Below are 23075 nucleotides of genomic sequence, written 5' to 3' on the forward strand. Positions count from 1 at the left end.
GTTTCATGTGATTGCACTGGCGAAGCGGAGCACCCTTCGGTGAGTATCCGTAGAGAGGGAAAATGGATCTCCTGATCCCTGTCTCGTCGACAAAAACGAATCGTCGTGGGTCGATGGAGCGGACCTGGTCCCTGAACTGTGCCACTCGCTCATCCAGTCGCTTGGACTTGTAGAGGTGTGTTGCCCTCTTGTGTGAGAGACCTGCTCGCTGGATGGCAGTGTGGCAGAGTGAGAGTGATACTTTCCTCTGGAGGATGGACTCGAGCTTGCATCGCAACACAGGACCATGTCTGGAACGGGTCCTGTTCAATCAGGGTGCGAATGACTGGACATGCCTGCTCGAAGAAAGTGGATCTGCGAGCTGGGACCCGGGATGGATCATCCAGCTTGCATCCTCGGTGCCATCGATGGATGGTGCTCTTGGATACACTGAATATGGAGGCGACCTTACGCAGGCTATGGATGAGGGCGTAGCATCGCAATGCGGCGGTGCGAAAGTCGGATGTGTGGCGAATGGTCATGGCCAGCGCGCGATAAGCATTGGGTAACAAAATATTCGATGAATGGTCAAAAACCCGGGTGTCCCGTTTTTTATTGGATTGCCTGTAATACATAGGAATCGGGGACAACGCCCCTCCCCTTCACCGGCCAAGAACAAGCGATGCCACTTGCATTTCGCATGTCGAGCGAGCAGCTGGACCTCCCTCACTCGCAGTCGATGATCTGGGACCAGTCCGCAGCAACGGCCGGCCACGTTTCCGTCTCCTTTGATCGGGGCGTGAGTTTGCCCTGGCCACCTCCTGTATCAGGGGGTGTGCGAGCGAGCACGATGGCCAGGCAGCCAATCGACGTCAAACGCTGCTGCCCACCAACAGCAATCCGAGCGGCCGACGCTCCCCAGGCGAGCATCGGTGACATGGGCTTGCATTTGAGTTTTTGCAAACGTGGCCCCAAGTCCAGCCAATGCGATCGCCGATCAGAGGATCGATTGGATGACATGGGCAGCTGCCCTCTGCCGATTGCTGCCCGGACGAACCCTGGCCAATCGATTCTCGTCCGGCAGGCGGCCTCCTGTCCACTGCCGATGAAACATGCGCTCGCCAGAGGTTTGTTTGATCAACTCGGTCGGTCCGGCCACAATGCTCGGCTCTTCCATCCAGCACGAGTCGGCGGCTGGACCACTACCCCTCCCCGTGCCCAAGACGACAAGCAACGTTGCTTCTATTCGTCGTTCCTCAGCCGTGCGAGTGGTCAGGAGCACACCAAGAGAGCAGAGGCCAAAGCAAGATATAAATCGTGGCCCGCCGAGCGGTTGAGCAGCCCTCTATGGCAACCGCCTCTCTTTGTATCGTAGCCACCCGAGTCGCAGGCCCACATTCACCACAGAACCATGTACTCCATTCTTGACCGCGGCGTCTTGCTCGATCCCTTTGCTCGCCACAAGCAGAGCCTCCGCCGAACCAGGGCTGATGACGACGACTACGTCGACCTGGTGATGCTGGACGGCGACGACGAGCACGACGACGACGAAATCGACGAAGACCGTGACATTGACGGCGACGACGAAGCCGAAGAGCTCGTCGATGATGACGATGATGATGATGATGATGATGATGATGATGATGATGATGATGATGATGATGATGATGATGATGACGATGATGACGATGATGACGATGACGAGGATGACGATGAAGAAATTGAGGAAGAGGACGATGATGACGAAGACGATGACCTTGTCGAGGATGAAGATGAAGATGATGGCCTGGATCTCGAGGCCGAGGTCGATGTCGTCAACAAGAAGAACTCGGTCATTGTCAAGGCCGAGATGCCAGGAATCAAGAAGGTAAGTGCCGCTGGCCGACAATTGCCGAGCACTTGCTCCAGTTGGAAGGACCGGATATCGGCTGCCCCACCACCGCCAACGACTTGACTATGAGCATCGTGACGCTCGAGCTGTGATAGGAGAGGCATAGTGCATCTGCCTGGGAATGGCTCCGCTTCCGAGCCCCACCTGCCCGTGCCAGCCAGCTCACATTCCAACATGCTCGTCGTATTCATTTGCGATACATGTCTCGCATGGCATCTGCTTGGTCCGTACTGCAGAAAGATGTCCGTGTCTTCATTGCCGACGACGTCTTGACAATCGAAGGCCAGCAGTCCTTCAAGGACTCGTACACCCGAAACGGCGTTCGCCATGTGGAGGAGGCCTTTGCCGTCTACCAGCGCCAAGTCCAGCTTCCGCCCAACACCGATCCAGCCTCTGTCACTGGCAAGATGAAGCATGGGCTTCTGGAGCTGCACATGAACAAAACCAAGGCGCTCCCTGCTCCAACGCAGCGCCGACCCCGCTATCTTCTCAGCCACTGAGCGTCTGGGCCACTCGGCACTGCGGTGAATTCTTATACCTGCGCATGCTCATTTTGAACCACAGATCCCGGGCTTTCGCAGAGACTTGCAGTCGCCGCTGATTGCCCCTCATCCCACGATGCGCTTCGTCCCATCGATACCATACACTTGACCAAATACCCCTGCTCTTTGAAAGGAACTAGGTTGTTTGTGGGCCTGTCTCATTCAAGAGAGGCAAGTCAACAGCACAACCTGGGAATTCCTTGCATCGTTTGCAAATGGAAGGAGAACACCTGTGTTTGAGGATATTGGTTGCGGCTGTGTTCAGAATATACGCATGTTCACCCAACGTGTCCGCGAATGCTCTCAGTCAATGAACTGTGCTCATTCGGACTGACCGGCTGATGCGAAGATGCCGACGGCGCGATATAGATGGTTATAGAGGCCAGCAACACTGTCGCCCAAGGATGATGATCGAAGAATGACGGCAAGTAACAAGGAAAATAGGGTACACATCGATAACCCCTTGCAAATTACAACTCCACACAAAGATCGTGCTCTGTTCCCCTCCCCGGCGGTCTATTCTCGTGACGATGGGATGGTCACTTGGCTCTGTCAGTGTCTCCATCACAGCAACTAGGTGTTACAGCAAGCATTAGCAGCAGACCAATCGACACTCCGGTGCACTACCTCCTCCGCGACTGCAGCCTCCGCGGTGGGCGTATCTCCTCCCGACTGTGTCGCCTCGGGAGATGGTAGTGTGCCCGCTTGGATGGTCGGTCCGGGCGGGGCGAGGATGATTCTTTGTGCCTGCTGGAGCTGTGGTCGCTCGCCTCATTGGCTCTTCGCAGACCTTGGGGCTCGGCTTCAGAGAGCCTTGGGTTTCTAAACACCTGGAACAGCGAGGCAATGTCAGTGTCAAGATGGTTCAGAGGCCCGTGCAGCTTCAGATGACATCGATCCAGACCCAGGGTCCTGATCGAGGGTCCTGATCGAGGGTCCTGATCCTGGTCCAGACCCAGATCCATACTCCCACGATACTCACATGCAGGTAATTGCACTTGCCACCATGCGGGACACTGATTACGCTGGAAGGCATCTACAGCAACGACGGCCACACGATTCGATTTGATTTCAGTCGTCGTCAGCTCGTGGAGCATGCAGTCACTCTCCAAGCAGGCCACATTGGCACCAAGCACACATGCACTAGAACTTACGACACTCGGCTTGCCACCAGTCGATGTGCGGAAGAAACTCGCATGTCAACCGCCTCCCATTGTAGAATCGTCCGTTCATTGTCGTGAATGCTTGGCAGGCATCGGCCTCATGCTGGTATTCGACATAGGCGCACCCACGAAAGTGGGGCAATTGGTTGCGACAGACCTAGTACATGCAGCTGTCTCAGTCGCCCAATATCACGCGATATGGACAAAGGCAAACCGGCGATGCTACGGCTGCTGAAGCAATACCTTCATGACAACGATGGGGCCAAGACGCCGAAACTCGGGATATGCGTCTCGAAAAAAGTCGTCGTATTGTGCCTTCAGTTCAGCCTCTTGGTCCTGCCACAAGGAGCATGTTAATATCGCTGTGCGCCTACCCATCCAATCCCGACTCCCATGAAAACTGCTACGGCTGTTTACCCTCGAGCCTTGGCCTATTGATGAGTCGTAGCCCAGCTCCGGCAAGAGGTCGCTGAGGAAGAGATCGCGAACCAGGATGAATCGGCTCACCAAGGGAGTATTGTGTGTCCGATTGCATTTGCGGCCGAATCGGCAATTCCCTGTGCGCTGGTGAAACATGCAAGCAGCTGGCTGGGATGATGTCGCTGCCTTGGACGGTGGATCATCTGCTGGACTCGTCAAGGGAGCGTCACCAGGAGGGACACTGGCATTTGTCTGTTGGACCGGCGAAGGACTGGAGCGCACATCATGCCGCCCGACTTTGACCGAGGGCGGTGTGCTTGTCTGATGATGTGATTTGGATTCGGCTTGCTTGCTCGAGGCGATCCTGATCGATTCGAGTGCGCTTTTCCATGCAGCCTACAGCACAGAGGCGTCGGAATGAGACGGGCGTCATGTTGATGGACAAGCCATAGGGCAAGCGACCCTACCTCGATCTGCATCCGCTTCTCGCGCTTGAGCCGCTCCTGCTCTTCCTTTGCGGCACGGATGCGGTTCTGATGCTCGTATTCTTTCTCCTTCAGCTCCCATCTGAGTGCCTCCTCGGCCCTGCAAAGCGTCAAGTCCATCGAATCCTTTGTGAGTGAATGAGCAGCAAGACCAGTTGCATTCGTCCACCGCCGCATCATGACCAACGGCCAACGGCCAACGCCGACTCGCACTCGTACTGCCGCTAATCCAGCGATTTGAAGAGTATTTGAGCGGGTGGGGGGTGGAGATGTTGGGGGGGGGTGATCGAGTCGCAATGCGGGTCTCTGGAGGATTGTGCCTGCCTGCCCGCAGTCGTTGGGTTATGGATAGTCCCGAAGAATCGATGATGCACCGCACCGTTGGCATATCGCCAAATACAATAAAAAGGATTTCATGCGGCCCAAGCATGGCCCGGCAGGTCGGGGTTATCGAGGCCTTGGTTCAGACAGGCGGCGAGCAGAGCGATCCGGCCGGCAACTGGGGCTGGGGCCTGGGCCCGAGGGATCGCTCAGACGAACGGATGTTCTGTACCTCTTCTTGGATTCCTCAGCCTCCTTCTGGATCTCCTCTGGAGTAGGATCTTTGGATGACGGATGATGAGATCAGCATCGAATTGCGCCGAGCAGCGCCGGGACTGGGTATCGCCATCGTATAGATACGCCATTGCCGGCACGCCGATGATGTGGATAGCATGATGCGGTCATTCAACGGCGCACATACCCTGACTGCCAAGCTGGATGCGATGCAGAGCCAAGGCCTTCCTCCACTCGGATCGTGCCTTCTTCTTCTTCTCGGCTCGCTTTTGTTTGCGGGTGCCAAGCGATCCTGTGGTTGAGCACGGCCCGATGCCTGGATTTGCTTCGACGCTGGCGATGAATGCGCACGGCTCCTGGTTCCTGCTTGGAGCAGCAGCAGCAGTACTGGCAGCAGCCGGTTCTTCGGATGGCATTGCTGCGGCGATCATGGTGAGATCATGGCCGGGGCGGACAAGTTCCGCCGAACGCCAGCGCGGCCAAAGTCGTGCCAGGATCTGCAACCTGGAGTTAAGGCCAGTGATCTCACGATCACCACCACTCCGATACTACACCCGACGTTGAGGCTGGCGATCTCGCCGTCATCCCGATGCCGCAGGCCGCACTCGGAACATCCGCGCTTCTATGTCGTAGCCAACTCGGGCAACGCTTTTGCTGTCAACAGGCCTCTTGCAAGCGGACACACGTTATTTTTGTTCTTGAAAAATGTAATCTACTTCCGAGCCGAAGAGAATGGCGTGGGAGCAGACCCCAGCACAGGCAGTACTGCATCAACTGTGGTTGACGGCCGGGATCCCAGCGACAGCCAGCTCTCCGGTCGGTCGGTTCATCAAACAAAGTCAACAAATACACTCATATACATATGCACCCCTCTATAGCGCATGGGGTGCTAGCGAGAAATAAAACGAACAAACAAACAGGAGTAATATATATATATGTCAAATAGAAAGAAAGGGTGTGGGTTGTGGCGACAAGGGAGGGGGAGGTTTCTTCGAGGATATATGTGTTAAGGGTTCGCCTTAGCAGGCACAGCTGGAGCCCTCAGAGAGCTTCTGGGTGTTTTGGTTGAGTTTCACATCGATCACTGCATTTCCAAACAGAGTCAGACATTTGGTGCGATTGCCTCGAACCCAGCAGTTGGCGAAACACCCGGCGGTATGAATGCGGCGCCCCGGGATGGTGCGGCCCGAAAATACACCGCCAACGATCCAGCCGTGAGGCGATCTAGATAGGGAGGAGAAACCACGGCAATCGGTGCACTTACTCTGAGAAGTGTTCTGGTCCGACATGGAGTTCTCCATGCCAGGGAGAGCCTGGGCGATCTTTCTGAAAAGGGCCTTGACGTTGTAGCCGGCCTTGGCACTGGTCTCGATGAACATGACGTTGAACTCCTTGCCCTTCTTCTCGCCCTCTTCGGTGGAGACTTGGCTGCAGGGTTGCACATGAATATGGGGGTCATTGTGTTGGAGACGCAGTCGACCCGTGTGCCACACCGCGCAGCAATTCAGGTTGCCGAATGCGCGCAAAACAATAGTCAATGGACCGATTAGATGGCATGGCCGAGTTATGTGAAGGCAGGCCCCCAAGTGGTAGCTCTGAGCGAGAATGCAGCGATGAACTGAGAGGGATGCGGGACTGGGTCCAGGAAGCAAGCGCTAGCGACACGAATTGGTGCTGCAGCGCTCCGTACGAGACCACGTCAAACATTCGAGCACAGGGTTGCAGGTGGCCACTTCTGGAACCGACAGGCGGGTAACCCCGTGGGCATGATCGCGGATGCCGATGATCCTGGCATCTCGTAGACGAGCGACACTCACCGTTTGTCGCCCAGATCAGTCTTGTTTCCGACAAGGACGATGATGACGTCGTTTCCACGCTCGGCCCGGACGTCATCCACCCACTTGGAGGTGTTCATGAAGGAGTTGCGGTTGGTGATGTCGTAGACAACCACCGCCACCGACGAGTCGCGGATGTAACTGGGGATCAAGCTACGGAAGCGCTCCTGATGAGGGCGACAGGGAGCAGCAGAGAAGACGGGTCAGCAACGCGAGAAGAGGACAAGTGTGAGCCACCAACGAGATTGCCCGCAGAGAGGTCGAAAGGCAAATGCGGCACCGCTGTCGCCGGATGTCGTGATGACTCCCGGCAATGTCGTTCGGAGACGAACCTGGCCGGCGGTATCCCACAGCTGCAGACGGACAGTGCGATCTTCGAGATACATTGTCTTGGAGAGGAAATCAATACCGATGGTGGCCTAGAGCAACAGGTGTTGGGAAGCAGCCAAGAAGGGTCAAGGACCGCACACAGACACACAGGCCGTCGCACTTAGAGCCCCTGGCCAAGTCGGGTATGCAATCGTCTGGGGCCGAGGAGATCCCGACAGTCGCCGGAGCATTGAGGTTCAAGAGGCCCCTCCCCAGAGTAATTCATAGGATGCTTTTCAAAAACAGCCGCTGGGATCAAAGCGAAAGAAAAACGAAGCTGCAGGATGGCTCTCAACCCCCCCCCGTCGCGCCAGCGATCGAGCCGGCGACGGCCATTTACCTGGTAGGTGTTGTCAAAGGTATCGTACATAAACCGCGTGATAAGCGAGGTCTTGCCAACTGAGGGTGAACGGAGATATCGATGAGGAGCGGGACGTATCGGCAGGTGAATGTCAATATCGATGTCGATTGCTCAGGGCAGTCCAAGCCCCCACACGCGAGCCATGAAGGCCGGTGCAGCGAAATAAGGGCAAGCTGGGACAGGGGGCTGCAGCGCTCAAAGGGGCAGATAAGAGTGCAGAGCAGGCTCCTGGATCCGACGAGGCAGCAGCGAGCCGAACCGCCAGCGATTTTCGTCTCCAGGAGATCGCACCGACGGAATCGCCAGGGCCGGCCAAACCTCCAGGGCCCCCGGATAACCGACACACAATGCCTACCGCTCTGCTCGCCGAGAAAGACAAGCTTGAACTTTCTGAGGGGATTAGCAACGTCTCCGGAGGCCATGGCGGATGCAGAAGGAGGTCGGATGCAGGTCAGATGCAGATCGAGAGAGGCTGGTGTGCAGAAGGAAGCCGCAGGAACAGCAGGCCTGACGAGACGATGGATGTATGCGGAAAGAGGGGATGTGCAAGGCCAGCCGGCTGAAAAGCCCAGGCGCCGCGGACTCGGGCGAGGGGGAGAGCGAGAGCGAGGAGGGGAGCGAGGGCGAGGCGAGGGCGAACGCTGGCCCGGTCGCTGTCGTGCAGCGGCACTGGGAAGCACTGGGACGCACACAGCAACGGCGATCGCAAGTATCTGCATTCAATCGCAGCACAGACGCATTGCGAATGGAGACCAAAGGTGCAAGCAGCGATGCCGAAGGACGCCTTTGCATGCAGAGCGCTGCTGGTCTGTTATCGTCGATTTGATCGATCGCTGGTATGTTGGCGCTCGTTGCTGGAGGGCTCTCGCACCACCACCACCACCACCACCACCACCGCCTCTATCGACACTTGCATCCACAGTCACCACCACTACTACCACCACTACCACCACCACTACTACTACTATCGCCCACTATCAGCGCCATCCGCTTCCACCGCCATCAACGCTCACCAGCGCCGGCGTGGTGCCCTGGCTCTCCCACGCCCCCCTCGCGCAGCCGCCACGAGATCGCCTCGTGCGACCGGCACTGCCGTTTCGGGCCTCAGCCCCGTTGCCTGATTCGGCCGCGGCTCGCGGTGGCCCCGTCGCACGTGCCCAGCAGCCCCGGCTTGCTCTGGCCTCGTTCGTTCGCCAAGGCCCGGTCGAGCGATCGATCGCAACAGTCCAGGCTCGAAATACATGTGTATTGATGGATCTTGCGCATACACGATGGCCTACTCCCGATTTCGCTGTCTGTGGAAGAGAGCGCACTTGCATTAGCCAGCCTGATCTCGAGCATGGTCGTCGATCGCGATAGATCTGCCTTGACGCCAGGACACCGCGCATCCGCAGATATCCCCAGCGCAGACAAAGCGGAGAAAAACGTGGCAGCGACAAGAGGATACATACCTGGGGGCACATCGGATGATGTCGTCGACACGGAGGATCATCTCGGCGGCCTCGGAGGCAGAGAGCAGAACCTGCTTCTTGAGCTTGAAGGACTCGGTGATGCCGAGCTCGCGCATGTCTCCGATCGTTCCCTCGGCCATGTTCAGACCAGCGAACGAGTCGCCGCTGTTGTGGGCAGCACGCAGCTGCGCAACCAGGTCCGAGCTATCGTATCCGGCGTTGTCAGCCAGGATCGTGGGCAGCTGGCGCAGGGCGCGGGCAAAGGCCTCGACAGCGATCGACTTCTTGCCCGAGGTCGATCGAGCCACGTCATCGACGGCCTTGGACATGAGCATCTCACTGCAGCCGCCGCCAAGGACAGTGCGGGGCTCCTTGACAGTCTGGGAGAGGACGCAGAGGGCATCGTGCAGCGATCGCTCGCTCTCGTCCAGGAGTTGACCAGTGGCACCTCGCAGAACGATCGTGCAGGCTTCGCCGGCCTTGACTCCAGAAAACTTGATCAGCTGCAAAGCAGAGAAAGGCATCGTGAGTCTCAGCGCGCTCTCTCCTTGGCACATTCTTCGTCGGGATCATGCACCCGCCGGGCCAGCGATCCATCGCAATGCCTCCCAGCCGGAGGTCGACGGCAGCTTCTGAAACAACCTACCTTGTCCTCGCCGATGATGACCTCCTCAATCAAGTCACACTCGCCAAGAGTGACCAACTCGGGGTGGTCAAAAGTCGAGGCGATTTCGCCGCCAGTGACCAGAGCCAAGCGCTCGATGCCGTCAAAGTCCGCGTGCTCGATCGAGACGATACCGGCATCGGCAAAGAGCTGCTCGGGCCAGTTGTAGATGAGCTGGCGGTTGACAAAGCAGTTGATGCCGTGGGCCTTGATCTTCTCGACCTTTTCCTTCATCTTTTCCTGTAGCAGCGCGGCAGGGAACCGCGTCCATCAATAAGGCATCCACGCGCTGCAGGGATCTGGTCCTGGCCCTGGGCAACAGTTCATCACACCTAAGCGCAACGACGGCGGGGGTGTCCGGCGCAACGAGCGAAACAACACTTCCGCTACCATGACTGCGACATCACCCCGCGCTCTGCGATCGCCGAGCACGACCTACTCTTTCGGCACGCTCCAGCTCGGCAAGCTTGCCAGTGCTGTCAACGCGGACACGGGCACCAAAGATCTTGATCTTGTCCGTGTCCATGGCTGTCGAAAAATACAGATAAGAACCAGTCCATCGCTAAGCAGCACAGTTATCACAGATAGCGTGTCATCCGGAGCTCCGGCACGTACGGGTGTTGGCAATCAGGATCTTGGCATTCTCGATGCGGGTGGGCTGGTTGACACCGATCTTCTTGTCCAAAATGAAGCCTGGCGTGAACAATGGGGAGCGTACAGGTCAATATCACTTGCGATTTCAGTGCGGTCGTCAACCTCGGGATTCAGATACAGATAATCTCCGACCCAGTCTGCAGCACGCACCCTCGTCCAAATACGAGTCGACGAGCTTGCCGCCACTTTTCTTGATGATTTGAATGTTATCGAGGTTGGTGCTGCCCTGCAGTGCAACGATGGTTGTGTCCGATTAGGATTCCGTCAGAACCATGGCCGACCCGAACAATTCGAAGAACTTGGGGGAGCAGCACGCAGAGCTGCATAGGTGAGTGATCCAACACAGAGACTCTGACAGCCCGGCACAAACGAGTGCATCGAATCAGCACCGCACCTTCATACGGAGAACGGCATCAACAGCCAACTTGGAAAAGTACTCCTTGTCCTGAGACAAGACTTTTGAGCTCAGCGTGGTGCGAGCAATGTTCAGAAGATCCTTGTAGAAAGCCTCGGAATCAGCGCTGTCGAGGGTAGGGGACAATGAGACACGCAAAGCGAGATATCCAGGCGCGGTCGCCGCTTGAGTCGATAGCCAAGCAAACACGCTGTTCTAACTGACGCCAGATGCGGACGGGCTATACCTGTTATCAACAGTAGCCTTCTCCAGAGCCTCGTAGGCAGCATGCGAGGCAATCCGGAAGCCCTCAATGACGGTCTGGGGATGGATCTTCTGGTTGATCAGCCGCTCGGCTTCTCTCAGGAGTTCGCCAGCAAGGACACAGACCGAGGTCGTGCCGTCGCCAACTTCGTCATCCTGCACTTTGCTGATGTTGACCAAAACTTTTGCCGCAGCATTGTCGAGGGCAATAGACTTGAGGATCGTGGCGCCGTCGTTGGTCACGGTGGGGACACCGGTGCTCATCGACTGCAGAATCTTGTCCTAGAGGTCAGGGCATTGCGTGAGTCACAGCATCCACTGGGACGGCGATCGTATGTCTGGATCCGGGCTTGTGAGCCCAGCTCAGCAGTGTCTGCTCTGAATACAAGGGCGCCAGCCAGAAAGCCATCAACACTCGCCGTGCGTGATTTGATCTGCGGGTTCTTACCATGCCCTTGGGGCCAAGGGTGCTCTTGACGAGATCGGCAACGGCGATGGCGCCAACAAAGGCGGACTAATGGCGGCATTAGATCGCACAGGGTCAGATCGAGTGACATGCCAGAATGGCCAAGGGCAGCACACGACGCCAGCGATCCAAATGCGTCCGTCCAAAGTCCCATCGGGAGCCTTGAGATGTAAACCGCAGCCGATCTCAGGACGGGAATTCCAGGCGGGCCCACGACTCCTGCACACCGCCTGCACACCGCTTACCAAGCGAGCGTTCTCGGCTCGTTCCTCCGTGGCGTTATCCTGGAAGATCTGGACTGGACCCAAAGCAGACTGCCGAGCGGAGGCCAATGCAAGTTAAGCCGTCATATGAAGAGCGGATCAGGTGCGTTAGCCACATATTCTGATCTCAGGCGGCCCGCAACCCCGCCCGCTGTGGCCATGGAATCGTCGATTGGGGGGGGGGAAGAGCCTTGCCAGCCGCTCGCCATGGCTGCCCCAATCAGTTCCTCCAAACAAAGCAGGCGATCTGATCGCCAGCGGAGGCAATGCGTCCGATGGCTGGTCCACAAGACTATCGGATGAATCCGGAATTGTCGGGCTGCAGGGATTCGCTTCGATCGGGCGTCCTCACCATGGCGGTGTACTCGGAAACTGCGAGGGGGAGGGGAGGTGCTGGGTGTGCAGGGCAGAGAGAAAAAGCCGCTGCTCAAGATCCCAAGAGAATCTCGGCGCAAGGGTTGCTGTCGGCGGGACGGCAGCGGCTCGAGCCGGATGCATCCGGCTGGAGGCCGATTCATTTGGCCTAAATGAGTCACGTGTGCTGCCGAGCAAGGGCCTGGCTCTGTCGCATGGTGTCATGGCAAGACGGATGCTGGAGGATCCAATATCACAACAACGGCAATAACCGCCGCGGGGGGGCCATGATGGAAATCGATATGGCCATCGCCCCGCGGCTGCGCTGGGACTGCTGCCCGTTCGCCCAGAGTGCCTCCTGGCTTGTCGCTTCATCCGAGGCGAACCCCGCGCGTCTGGCGGCTCATTTCTTGACCTGATCCAAGCACCGGCCGTCTCCTGGAGAATCTCGTTGCATCCCTGTGCTGTTCTTGAACCAAATCCTGTCAGTAGAAGACTGCCGCCGCCAACACCCAGACAATTCAGATCACACTGGCCACATGCAGCTACCAGCGTCCGTGTCCCTCGTCTGGCTCTGCCTCTCGTTTGCCGTGGGCTCTGCAGCTGCAACAGAGCTGCATATCCATGCCCATCGGCGCTCTCCCGGGTCCCTGGTTCTGACGGTTCAGCAGACCGAAACTCTTGCCAAGAGCCGCCATACGTCAGCCTCAGCGTGTCTCGCGGTTGGATCGGTCTTCCCGCTCGCTGGATCCGCCCTCTTCTCCTCCGACTGCGTCCCAGACGACCCGGCGATGGCTCATCTCAAGCAGCACCATGCCCTCGCAAACTACACCATGGACATGGCCGTGAGTGCCGGTCCAGCTTGCTAGTCCCCCGCAGTGACTCTCGCAGTGGCAACTCGGCACAGGGCCATGCCGTTTCCGATGCCTGACTCACCCGCAACTTATCCTCGTTCTGACTCGGAGCTTCGTCTTCTGCACCCCAACTCCATTGCTCGGCCCCTTCAAGTGGAGTGGTTCAGCTCTCCATGGCAATACTATGTCCCTGCTTTCGGGCGGCCAAGGCAATTGGAATGCACCTGTTTGGTTTGAGACCCGACCCAACGCCTCCGCTCTCGGGCCAGTCGATCCTCTGCTCTCGTTCCCAGGAGCAGAAGCCGGCAGCATCAAAATCATCGAGGCGACCTTTCGATATGAACACGGTATCCTGGAGCAGTTTCAGGTTCTGCAGATCCGCCTGCCCATCAACTACGAACCGGAGCCGATCGAGGCCGAGGTCCAGCCCGGAGTCTCGAGTCTCAAGATTTTTGACGAACGAACAGCGTCATGGCTCGATGTTGATCCAGAGACAAACCATCGTCGGCTCGTGCTCGCTATTCCTGACCAAAGGCGCACCGGATCCCCGGATATTCTCGTCCATCTCGATACCACCGTTGCCTTTCATCCAAACCTCGCCTTCAACATCACGCGTCCGATTGAGCCTGGGCGGCAGACAAGCTGGCATATCCTCGTGGCTCTGGACCGCAGCCTATTCTTGGATCAGTATCAGCTCGAGTCAGTCAAGTTTCCGTCAAATATCAGGGTCAAAGTTTTTGGTCGACCCGACCTCGAAGCGCCGGCGTATTCCTCTGCAGCGCTGCCGAACATGGGTCAAATCACCATCCCGCCAACGGCCTCCCAGAGCCAGTAAGTGCCATGCTGACTGTGGGTGCAATCCGGGCGACCGAATCGCTGCCATATCTGGAGTGAGCTTGTTCGGCAGTACATCGAATCAAAGATTTCTGGATCGCCCTCGTAATGCAGCGCTTATGCTCCTCGAAAGCCCGATTAACCTTGATGGCTCTAATGACTTTGGACTGGCCATGAGCATGGACGTGATGCGCATTCCAATCTGCTAATAGATCTCGTTTATGATAGACTGGCATTTTCTATTCCGCTGCACCAACGGTACCAGCGTCCGTCCGACACCCAGCGCTACTTTGAAGTTGGACTCCCAACCATATTGGCCTTCCAGGAGATGCCAGGCGGTAGGTCGATCGAGCAACTCCTGTCGTGGCTCGCTGTACACACGCTTCGATGTCAGCACATGTCTGCGTATCGCGCAGGTCTATTATCACGATCGTTCGTGCAGTACCGATATTCCAGTTCCACTGGGTTTGCATTGTCGTATTGGATGTCCAAAGAATCTAACGTTGTACGCGATCTCATTTCGCTGATCCAATGCTCGGAATTGATGTTCCTCAAGCCGAGTATCGTGGCTCATTTATGGGGCTTCTTCCTCACGGGGGATTCATCCCATTTCCAGTGAGCGTTCAAACCTCCGATGGCCCAATTCGCATGCCGATTGGTGTCGAGCATGACCGATTATGGACAGGGCCGGTGACGCTCCTGCTGGCGTGGGCAGGCGCCGTCGCCGTTGTTGTGGGAATAGAGCACGCCCTCGCTCGGCCAAGTACATAGGGAAAGAATGGCAGCAAATGACCGCCATCCTTCAAGTTATCGCCAAACACAGCCTTGAAGGGCACGATCGAGGATGGACTCGAAGTTGACGAGAGAACTCTGTCAAACACAAACGATTCGCCGCATTTTATCCCAGTGATGTCGAGGCCTGGAAATGTGCACTCGCTGCCGTCGTATTTTGGATGCTCACACATCGAGCCGAATGCGAACCACACTTTCGGCGCCTGCAACATGAACGAGGCACACCAGTGTGTATTCGGCGTTGCTACTTGTGAATCGAATACACATCCATCGTCCATCTCATCGAAGCAGGACAAGGGATATGCCTCCAGTCCCGTTGTCGGTGAATCCTCGTGGATTTCGAGCAGCTCCAGCACCAGAGAAACGGGATTGTCGACGGCGGTGCGACGATTCGAAGGGACCCGATCGATGGACTCCCATCGAGTGGGTCCCATTGAGTGGCTTCCATTGAGTGACACTGCTCACGAAACAAGGTATCTCTCATCCACAGTATTTGGACGCTCCTTTGCTCTGAAAGGACCAAAGGCAACATGGTGCTCCATTGCCCCTCCCTCCGCATCCCAAGGAATATGGCATCTAATATCGGAATGACGTACTCTGCAATCGCTCCGGAGGGAGGGAATATGCAGAGCCTGCTGCTTATTGGCCGTCCTGCCAATCACAATGTTTCCCCAAACCCAATCTGACTGCTGGCTCACTGAACTGCACACTGCGACAGATTTCTAGACGAGGCAGCCGAGCAGCACACCGGCCAGCGGGACAGACTATTGTATCACCGGCTGATTGATGAAGAGCACCTGACCATTGCAATGACATCTCGGAAATATCCGTCTTCTTCATATATGCCGATCTCCCTCTACTTCACCAAGGAGCGGGGAGGCTCGGAAACAGTCATCTTCCACGTCGATCTCTGGGCCTGAGAGAGTGGAACAGCATCGATCTTGAGTGTTTTTTCCAAGCCGTCTGACTACATATCGCTGACACCCACTCGACGAAACCACCATCGCCACCATCACCACCACATGGCCGTCGACTCGATCCTCCAGGGAATCCGCAACCTGCTCCACACCTCGGCCGCCCGCTCGCCGACCGACCCGCGGCCACGGCCTGGTCCAAACGATCCCTCGCCCGTGCTGCCGTTGGTATCGACACCCGGCTCAGCATCCGGCTCGACACAGGCGCTGTCGACACCGATCTCCGGCCCCGGATCCCAGCGCCAGTCTCGATCGACGCCGAGTCTGGCGGTCCGCCCCAGAGCCAGCTCCACCGCCAACCCCTCCACCGGCATCAAGGCCAGCATCAAGGCCAGCATCAAAGCCAGCATCAAGGCTGGTCTCGGATCCAAGCCCGGTGCCAGTGCCGATGCCAGTGCCAGTGCCGATGCCAGTGCCGAGAGACGACGCCGAAAGCTGCTCCGGGACGAGCTGCAGAACACCCCACCCCTGTCGCAGCCAGCCTCGGTCGTCAAGATCAAGGGTCTCTTCATCCACGGCCACATCGACCGGGGTCTTGCCCTGGCCATCGCCCGCTTCGAGCGGGACTTTGGCTTCCCAAACTCGGCAAAGTCCCGAGCCGAGGTGCTGCCGGTGGTGCTGCAGTATGCGGTGCGGAGCAGGCTCTCGCGGCAGGACCAAAAGACCTTCCAGGTCCCCGAGCGGCCGCGGTCGTATGCAACATATGTGCGGCAGCTCAAGGAGGACGGGTGGAAGGGCTTTGGGGCCAAGGGGCTGTCGCTCAAGTCGATGCGAAACGAGAGCGAGCGGGACCCGGTCTCCAAGTCGATCATCAACGGTGTCAAGGTCTCGCATGTTCGCACCACATCGGGCCGCTATGCCGTGCTGAAACTGCATCCAGACGTCTCACTGAAGAACTGGATCATCGACCGACACAATTTGCCAGGCGATGTTCCCAATGGTCGACGGATCGGGCAGCTGATGCTCCCCATGTCTGGTCTGTTTGAAACCGATGTGGCCGCATATGACAGCAGGACAAGTACCCCGCCCCGAACCATGGCGAAACGGGCTGCCATGACTCTCGCAACACCACCAGGACGACGGCCCTCTCAGGCAAGTGCGCTGAGCCCCAAGACGTCCGGCGACCTGCTGGAGAATCATTCCGCCAAGCCATATCCGTATCGGACTACCAGCGATCTTCACAAAGTACCGCTGATGAGTTCGCACCAGTCCTGGCCACGTATCAGCCGCGAGTCGTTGTGGCAGAGCCTGAGTCTCGACCGTCATCCGTCTTGGAGCCGCAGCAATCCGCAGCACCGTTTCCAGAGCCTGGATCGACTCTGCAATCCTGATCGACTTCCGGGATCCGATCGTCGTCACCAAGCCAGCTGCTTCAAGAGCCTGACCCGTCAGTCGGGCCAGAGCCGCTGTGGGGAGTTGAGAGCGCCTCCCCGATCTTGGACCAGTGACAAGGTCGATGCGCTTGGTGATGACACCGAAATCCTAGTGTCGTTCGTTTCACAGTCCCAGGGCTCGTGCTCGCATTACGGGCGATCCAATTAAAAACGGGACACCCAGGGTTTGGCCATTGATCAAACATTTTGTTACCCAATGTTATCGCGCGCTGGCCATGACCATTCGCCACACATCCGACTTTCGCACCGCCGCATTGCGATGCTACGCCCTCATCCATAGCCTGCGTAAGGTCGCCTCCATATTCAGTGTATCCAAGAGCACCATCCATCGATGGCACCGAGGATGCAAGCTGGATGACCCATCCCGGGTCCCAGCTCGCAGATCCACTTTCTTCGAGCAGGCATGTCCAGTCATTCGCACCCTGATTGAACAGGACCCGTTCCAGACTGGTCCTGTGTTGCGATGCAAGCTCGAGTCCATCCTCCAGAGGAAAGTATCACTCTCACTCTGCCACACTGCCATCCACCGAGCAGGTCTCTCACACAAGAGGGCAACACACCTCTACAAGTCCAAGCGACTGGATGAGCGAGTGGCACAGTTCAGGGACCAGGCCCGCTCCATCGACCCACGACGATTCGTTTTTGTCGACGAGACAGGGATCAGGAAATCCATTTTCCCTCTTTACGGATACTCACCGAAGGGTGCTCCGCTTCGCCAGCGCAATCACATGAAGCACAAGTCTGTCTCGGCTGCATTTGCCATCAACCACTCTGGTGTGCTGCATCGCATGTACATCCCCACATCATTCAAGACACACTCGATGGTCGAGTTCTTTGAGCGAGCGACCTTCCCAGACGACTCTGTGATTGTGATGGACAATGTCAGCATGCACAAGACAATGGCTGTCCTGGACTGCATCGAGCGCCGAGGATGGTCAGTGATCTTCACCCCACCTGCCTCGCCCGACTTCAATCCCATCGAGAACTTCTTTGGGGTTGAGTTCCTCCAATTTGGGGTTGAGTTCCCTCCAATCAAGCCGCCATTTTCGCGTTCACATCCCTGGCTTGAACCTCTCGGCGATTTTTGAACAGGGTCACTTCCCCAACCAGCCCGCGCAGACGGGTTCCTGCTCTCGGGTATAAATGCCACACCTTCGTCCTGCTGCTTTCTTCCCTCATCTCGCCTTGATCTGATCATCGCGCTATTGTACGATAAAAAAAAGTCTCTGCTCTGACCAGTACCACTGGCAGGCATCCAGCATCCTCTGCCCCATGCCTCCGAAGCGCAAGGGTGCCGGTGATGGCCAGCCTCGGCCACCCAGGCCCAAGAAAGCCAAGTCACAGTCGGAGCCTGTCTCTGGTTCGTATTCTGACCCCACGCATGCTTGTTCGTCTGTTGCTCCGTCGCTCACCACCACTGCTTCTACAGATCCAATGGATGTCGATCCCACCGAGCCTGGTCCATCTACTTCCTCGAGTACCGGCAAGCGATGTCGCCAGTGCGATGGCACCGATCACGAACGCTGCAACACTAGCAAGTGTCCAAAATATCACCCCCTCAAGAGTTCTGTCCTCCCACTCGTGGATGGAAGGTCATCCGCCCCTCAGTTCAGCTGCTTCAAGCAGATGATGGATGGCTGTTGTCTCAATCCCGCTCTCCGCGACAAGATCCAGGCCACTGTCGCAGCCATGACCCAGATCCAGGCCACCGTCGAGGCCATGACCCAGATCCAGTTCGAGGCATCCAGGCTGCTCAACCTGCACATCCTCCGGTGCATCGAGCAGGATCTTCCCGTCCCCGTCATCTCCAAGTCCACCCCTGCATTCATCCGTCAATGCTTCAAGATCGTCCAGGACGGTGCCCTCTCCCCGACCGGGGACAATGAGAAATACAACGAGCATCTGGTCGCTTCCTTTCGCGACTACCAGACCACTCGACACGCAGACCTGCCTCCGGCCCCTCGTCTGCCTGATGGTGCTCACAGTCAGCTTCTCACACTGGCTGTCAACGCCTATGCCACCAACTGCACCACCCACCTCGACCTGGCCTACTGGCGACTCCTTCGCCGCTTCTGCGCTGCCGTCTTCCCTGCCAACAAGCATAAGCACGAAGCCATCGAGGCCTGTCTCGAGCTCTTCGAGAAACCAGGGCAGACTCCACCCAAGGCCGATCTCGAGTTCCTCTATCCAGACTTTGGCCACGTCCTGGACGAGTTTCGGTACAGCAGCGACCAGGACCGCTTCCGGGCCCTCCATCGCCTCTCACACCATGTGAGAATCCTCGCCCGAGACAAGATGGTCGACAATGTCCACAAGTGGATCGACTGTGACATGCCCGCCCTCCGAGTCACCGAGCTGCAGCGCCAGGCCAAGCTGGACGAGCTCACTGCCAGAGGCATTCCCTCCGACGACAAGAGGTTCACCAAGGCCAAGATCAACAAGCTGGCATCCAGGATCAAGTGGGCTCTCAAGCAGCTCGCCGTCGACACTCCTCCGGCCGTGTGCACGATAGTTCCTCTCTGTACTGCGAAGGCCAAGTATGTCAAGATCGACACCGTCGCACTCTGGGAGCTCCTGGGTCCAAAGAAGCGCCTTGGCCTCACCAGGGACATGCTCAAGGAACAAGGTGATGACGGTGTCAACAACCAGGATCGTCTCTGGCGCAGTTGCTTCAAGCTGCGTAGTTCCCTCTTCCAAGAGCGAGTCAGGGACAAGAAGCTGTTCAACTACGAGATCAGCACCGATGGAATTGGATGCACCATCGGCCTCGTCAAGTTTGTGCCTCGAACCGATCACACCGAGACCATCGAGCCTCCTCCGACTGCCGAGCAGCGCATCCAGGAGCACATCGGCGACCCAGACCCCGATCGCACCACTTGGATTGGCATCGATCCTGGAGTCGGCTCCATCTTCACGGCGGTCATCCAAGCACCGGGCCACCAAGACGAGGTGGTCTCGTTCTCCAATGGCCACTACCAGCACATGTGTGGCCATACGTCCGACACCAAGTGGCACAATATCATGAAGTATCGACTCAGCATCGAGACCTGGATGTCGACCACTCCCTCGCCCAAGGTGTCGTCCTCGGAGGCTTTCAAGGTCCATCTCACCCATGTCCTGCGACCGGAGCTGCGAGTGCAGCTCGACTTCCACCTTGGCAAGAAGGCCCGTCACCATCGCTTCACGGGCCACAAGAGACGCCAAGTGGCCGTCGACAGGATGTGCAAGGCCGTCCTGAAGCACGCCCCGATACGGACCGATGTGGTGATCGCCTTTGGCAATGCGTCATGGCGACAAGGCAAGGGCTATGCATCCAGCCCTCGGAGGCAGCGATTTGCTCGGTACTTTGAGCAATTCGAGCACCACCGTCGCCGTCCCAATCACCATCATGGAAGCGTCAAGGTAGTCTCGACGAACGAGTTCAACACCTCGCAAGTGTGCTCCAAGTGCCTGGAGCCAGTTCGGTTGGAAGGACTCGATGCGCCCAGTGTTGCGAATTCCCACTTTGTCAGGAGCTGCAAGAATCCCAGCTGCCGGACAGTGTGGAATCGCGACGTCAATGCGGCGCGCAACATGATCACAGTATGCAGGTCGATTGTGGAGATCGGAGAGCGACCGGCGGTCTTCACTCGGAGGCTGCCAAAGTGATCTGTTTTATTTCTTGTGGCTTTGCTTGACGCAAGCACAGCACATACTACCTGTTCATGGAAACGGCTATATTGTCCCATTTTTTTCTGAATAAAGTGTATGTTGGCTCCAGATTTACTTTGGACCAAAGGCGCAAGAGGCACTCAGAATTGCAGCCACTTTTTGTAGTAGCTGCAGCTCGAGGGCGACACCTGGCTGTCCTCGGAGCAATGCTCGATGACAGGACACTTGCCGCACGGGAAATCGGCCCAGGCGCTTTGTCCGCCTCGAATGTCCCTCTCGGCCTTGTACATGATCAAATCCTCGTCGTCGTCGTCGTAAACGTGCCCGATGACCTCTTCGCCATCGTCGCCGCCACTGCCGTCGCCGCCAGAGAGGGTGTCGTACTTGATTCCTCTCATGGCGCTTCCTTCTCCAGCAACCCGTGTCCGCTTCGTGATCTTGCCGTCATACAGCAGCCGATCGAGGATCTGTTGTATGTCGCCCCGACCCAGCTCGACCGTGACGAGTTTGGTTCTCTTGATAAAGGTCAGAATATCCGTTGCGGTCACGTATCCGTTATGATCAGCTGGAAAAATGGCATCCGGGTCGTGTGGGAAGCTCTGGTGGCAGATGCGATTCGGATCCAGAGTGACAGTTAGCGATCTGGCGAGTGGATCGGAACGTTCGTTTCATCATGTGCATATCGCTCGGGTGCATGAGAGCAAAAAATGACAAACCTTGGACAGAATCATTTTGTAGCACTGCTGGCTGATCGCCTCCACAAACTCTTCATCGTATTCCTGGTCGGTGTACCACAGTCCGCCAGTGACTTCTGACGATGCTTCGAGCTCATACAGCATATATGTCTTCCGGGTGGGGTACTGTGCCGAGCGATCCAATGAAGATGTCAGTTCCGACGCATTCCAATGGCTCCAGGCTGCCACGATACACCCGCGTTCGGTTGAGCGAATCGTGATCGCACATCGCTCGAATCGCCAGATGCCTACTTTGATGGATTTGACGTTTTTGATCATCTGCCGCCGCTCGAGACTCTTGATGATGGCCTGAAGATGCTGGGTGTGCACCTTGGACTTGCGTTCAATATCCTTGATCCATATTCCTGGTGCGCAGAATCGGTGATGACTCAGACAACTCGCCTATGCAGGCCACAGCACGGCCGGACGCGAATGTTGGCAGCGATTGTGATGCGATCGTGAGGCGATGCGTGCCCGTCATCATCTCCATAATCTATGGGCAGCACAATGATCCACACGATCGTCCTATCCGCAGCGTGCATGGAATGCGCTCTGCTCTATCCCAGGGCATCGGCAGCACATTGCACATCAACGTCATAGGCCGGATGAGGCTCGCATCTATCGTCTGTGTTATGCGGGACGAGGCAGCAGGCCTGTGCCATGTACCAGGTCGAACCGCTCGCTCGAAATTACCTTTGTCGCCCACGCCCTTGATGAGATTGTAAACGATATACTCTTGTTGATCCATTCCTGTTAGTCTGGGTGGTCGGCAGCAAGTCCAGGCGGCGTCGGATTAGCTGTATCCGAGGATTGTCTCGGCCGGTGTGTCCATCTGTACTCCTGTAGCGGCTGTGCCATCGGTCATCCGGGACCGGATAGCTATCCATGGCGTGCGGATCGATGAAATCGCTTCGTTTTTGGACTGCCTCTCCGATCACAATGTCCGATGAGTGGACATGACCCCGATCGTATTCGGTTCGTGCAGCCATGTCGCTTTGATCTCAGCTCGCAGCGAATGTCGTCCAACAAGACAGCACCCCACCACTTCAATCCTCAAGAACAACGACTCACTTTGAGATCTCGTCATCGTTCCGGGCCTTGAAGCCCGTTTCTTTCCCGATGCTCATCAAGTCGACATATTTCTTGGAAGACAGCTGGTTCATCTGGACGACGAGGATCTCCTGGTTCCATTCGTCGCCCAGCTTGCTCAGCAGCTGGGAGGTGGTCATGCCCTACATAGAATGGATATTGATGGACTGTGAGTATCCAGAGCCGATCGAATGCGTCGCTGTCGCCTTGTCCGCCGGTTGGGTGCTGAATAGGAGCGTTGGCGAGAGCGAAGGCGCACCCGAGGCTCAGACCGCAGGGTCTCCAGCAGAATCTCCTCATTTTCTGTGAGAGTCTCGATCTTGGGGGCGACGGGTTTCTTTGGCGGCATTGTCGACGGATGGATGCCGTCGGGGAGGGGGAGGGCAAGTGAGGGATTGGCGTGGTAGCGATCAAGCAAGACGAGGGGGATGGCGGCGGTTGTCGGATCGGCTTGGCCAACAAAAAAAGCGCAGCCCGGCCGGGCATCAGTTCCCACGGGCCAGATCGCGATGTCCCCCTGGATTCTGCGAATCTGTCTCCACGAGCCCCGCTCGCCACACTCTGTCTGCAGCGATGGGATAAGGATCCAGACGTAGATACCCGGGCGTGATCCCACGGACAACAATCAGCGCTGACGGCTCTC

General features: G+C 57.2%; 7 protein-coding genes across 7 annotated transcripts; 3 read left to right on the forward strand and 4 right to left on the reverse strand.

The window, feature by feature from the left end:
• Positions 1–1390: 1390 nt before the first annotated feature.
• Positions 1391–2670, forward strand: BJ171DRAFT_570880 (HSP20-like chaperone; the record flags this gene model as incomplete). Its single annotated transcript, XM_053113666.1, has 3 exons — positions 1391–1579; positions 1685–1846; positions 2107–2670. 3 exons carry the CDS (start codon positions 1391–1393, stop codon positions 2368–2370), a joined length of 615 nt encoding a protein of 204 aa, XP_052962983.1. The 3' UTR covers positions 2371–2670.
• Positions 2671–5498, reverse strand: BJ171DRAFT_520858 (uncharacterized protein). The gene is made up of 8 exons (XM_053112465.1): positions 5223–5498; positions 5034–5082; positions 4463–4580; positions 3993–4391; positions 3819–3911; positions 3563–3732; positions 3395–3428; positions 2671–3242 (listed from the first exon to the last, which is right to left on the reverse strand). Exons 1-8 carry the CDS (start codon positions 5464–5466, stop codon positions 3036–3038), a joined length of 1314 nt encoding a protein of 437 aa, XP_052962984.1. The 5' UTR covers positions 5467–5498; the 3' UTR covers positions 2671–3035.
• A 201-nt stretch (positions 5499–5699) lies between these two features.
• Positions 5700–8118, reverse strand: BJ171DRAFT_520861 (ras family-domain-containing protein). Its single transcript, XM_053112466.1, has 6 exons — positions 7956–8118; positions 7580–7638; positions 7203–7289; positions 6853–7037; positions 6300–6463; positions 5700–6119 (listed from the first exon to the last, which is right to left on the reverse strand). The coding sequence occupies exons 1-6, from the start codon at positions 8020–8022 to the stop codon at positions 6055–6057; spliced, it is 627 nt and encodes a 208-aa protein (XP_052962985.1). The 5' UTR covers positions 8023–8118; the 3' UTR covers positions 5700–6054.
• Positions 8119–8827: 709 nt separating this feature from the next.
• BJ171DRAFT_520864 (chaperonin Cpn60/TCP-1 family) lies at positions 8828–12171 on the reverse strand. The gene is made up of 11 exons (XM_053112467.1): positions 12109–12171; positions 11739–11807; positions 11476–11541; positions 11011–11309; positions 10764–10890; positions 10520–10595; positions 10331–10408; positions 10155–10243; positions 9698–9955; positions 9052–9554; positions 8828–8895 (listed from the first exon to the last, which is right to left on the reverse strand). Exons 1-11 carry the CDS (start codon positions 12109–12111, stop codon positions 8877–8879), a joined length of 1587 nt encoding a protein of 528 aa, XP_052962986.1. The 5' UTR covers positions 12112–12171; the 3' UTR covers positions 8828–8876.
• Positions 12172–13148: 977 nt separating this feature from the next.
• Positions 13149–15510, forward strand: BJ171DRAFT_585851 (PIG-X; the record flags this gene model as incomplete). Its single annotated transcript, XM_053114386.1, has 3 exons — positions 13149–13795; positions 14027–14136; positions 15317–15510. The coding sequence occupies 3 exons, from the start codon at positions 13149–13151 to the stop codon at positions 15508–15510; spliced, it is 951 nt and encodes a 316-aa protein (XP_052962987.1).
• A 102-nt stretch (positions 15511–15612) lies between these two features.
• Positions 15613–17106, forward strand: BJ171DRAFT_585852 (uncharacterized protein; the record flags this gene model as incomplete). The annotated part of the gene is made up of 1 exon (XM_053114387.1): positions 15613–17106. One exon carries the CDS (start codon positions 15613–15615, stop codon positions 17104–17106), a length of 1494 nt encoding a protein of 497 aa, XP_052962988.1.
• Positions 17107–20545: 3439 nt separating this feature from the next.
• On the reverse strand, positions 20546–22913 carry BJ171DRAFT_226974 (RNA polymerase Rpc34). Its single transcript, XM_053106533.1, has 5 exons — positions 22415–22913; positions 22037–22101; positions 21596–21708; positions 21326–21469; positions 20546–21208 (listed from the first exon to the last, which is right to left on the reverse strand). The coding sequence occupies exons 1-5, from the start codon at positions 22570–22572 to the stop codon at positions 20750–20752; spliced, it is 939 nt and encodes a 312-aa protein (XP_052962989.1). The 5' UTR covers positions 22573–22913; the 3' UTR covers positions 20546–20749.
• Between the last annotated feature and the right edge of the window lie 162 nt (positions 22914–23075).

The sequence above is a fragment of the Polychytrium aggregatum genome, assembly GCF_025602895.1.
Source record: "Polychytrium aggregatum strain JEL109 chromosome Unknown BJ171scaffold_45, whole genome shotgun sequence".
Lineage (NCBI taxonomy): Eukaryota > Fungi > Chytridiomycota > Chytridiomycetes > Polychytriales > Polychytrium > Polychytrium aggregatum.